This window comes from Leishmania donovani, chromosome 31, assembly GCF_000227135.1.
Source record: "Leishmania donovani BPK282A1 complete genome, chromosome 31".
Classification (NCBI taxonomy): Eukaryota; Euglenozoa; class Kinetoplastea; order Trypanosomatida; family Trypanosomatidae; genus Leishmania; species Leishmania donovani.
This window is the reverse complement of record NC_018258.1, coordinates 872661-873948: the sequence shown is the minus strand read 5'-3', so window position 1 is coordinate 873948 and position 1288 is coordinate 872661. Positions and strand designations below refer to the sequence as shown.

The window sequence follows — 1288 nt, the reverse complement described above, 5'->3', positions numbered from 1 at the left end:
TGTGCCAAGTAAACGCGCAGGAGGTTCTGTGGGATTTGCGGCCCGAGATTCGCACGACGAAGAGCTTCACGCTGTCGGCGTTCATTGGGATGATGCTGTGCACCACGCTGTACGTGCTGGTAAGCGTGTTCGGGTACTTCGACTTTGGCAGCAAGAACCTGCTCGGCAAGTCGCTGCTGCTCATGTTCAACCCGCTCGAGGAGGCCGACATCATGATTGCCTACGTTGCCGTCATGATCAAGGTATGTGTCGCCTACGCGCTACTCACCATTGCGGCGCGCAACTCCCTGTACTACTGGTTATTCCGAAACACATCGACTCACTGCGCTACGCCTCCGCCATCGCGGTGACGTTCATGGTGTACTTTGTCTTCGTGGTTGTCGCACACAGCTGCCGTAACGGGCTGGCGGAAACGTCCAAGCACGTGAAGCTGTCCGGCAACCAGGCGGATGACGGCAAGCTGGAGCACAACACCGTCTTTCTTTTTCGCACCGGCAACTCCGTAATCCACTCCGTCGGCATCTTTGTTTTCGCGTACGTGTGCCAAGTAAACGCGCAGGAGGTTCTGTGGGATTTGCGGCCCGAGATTCGCACGACGAAGAGCTTCACGCTGTCGGCGTTCATTGGGATGATGCTGTGCACCACGCTGTACGTGCTGGTAAGCGTGTTCGGGTACTTCGACTTTGGCAGCAAGAACCTGCTCGGCAAGTCGCTGCTGCTCATGTTCAACCCGCTCGAGGAGGCCGACATCATGATTGCCTACGTTGCCGTCATGATCAAGGTATGTGTCGCCTACGCGCTACTCACCATTGCGGCGCGCAACTCCCTGTACTACCTGATCGGCTTCCAGCACCGCTACCGCAACCGCACCGAGGCTGGCGGCGCGGAGGAGCTCGGCTTTGTCGCTGGCGGCGCCGACGCCACCGTCCAGCAGGCCGCGAATCCGCCCGCGGCGGTGGCCGACAGCGACGCTGTCCAGTCCTGCAAGCTCGACGGGGTGGACAACAGCCACGGCATGGAGGGGACAACGAAAGGCCGCAATCCCTCCCAAACCGTCGATGAGGACTACGAAGCAGGTGAGGGCGTGGACGAGGAGTACGTGGACGGGACCGCGGAGTACACGACGTACGTGGACAACATCCCGTTCTGGCAGCACCTGCTGGTCGTGCTTGTGCTCTCCGTCGCGTCGCTGCTGTGTGGCCTGTTCATCCCGAACATCAACACCGTCTTCGGCTTCGCCGGCTCGATCAGCGGCGGCTTCATCGCCTTTATCTTCCCCGCGCTCTTC

At 60.2% G+C, this 1288-nt stretch overlaps 1 protein-coding gene across 1 annotated transcript; it reads left to right on the top strand.

The window, feature by feature from the left end:
- Positions 1–2: 2 nt before the first annotated feature.
- Positions 3–350, top strand: LDBPK_311860 (amino acid permease; the record flags this gene model as incomplete). Its single annotated transcript, XM_003863228.1, has 1 exon — positions 3–350. A coding segment is annotated over one exon (348 nt), but the record flags the coding sequence as incomplete, so codon positions are not given.
- Positions 351–1288: the final 938 nt, after the last annotated feature.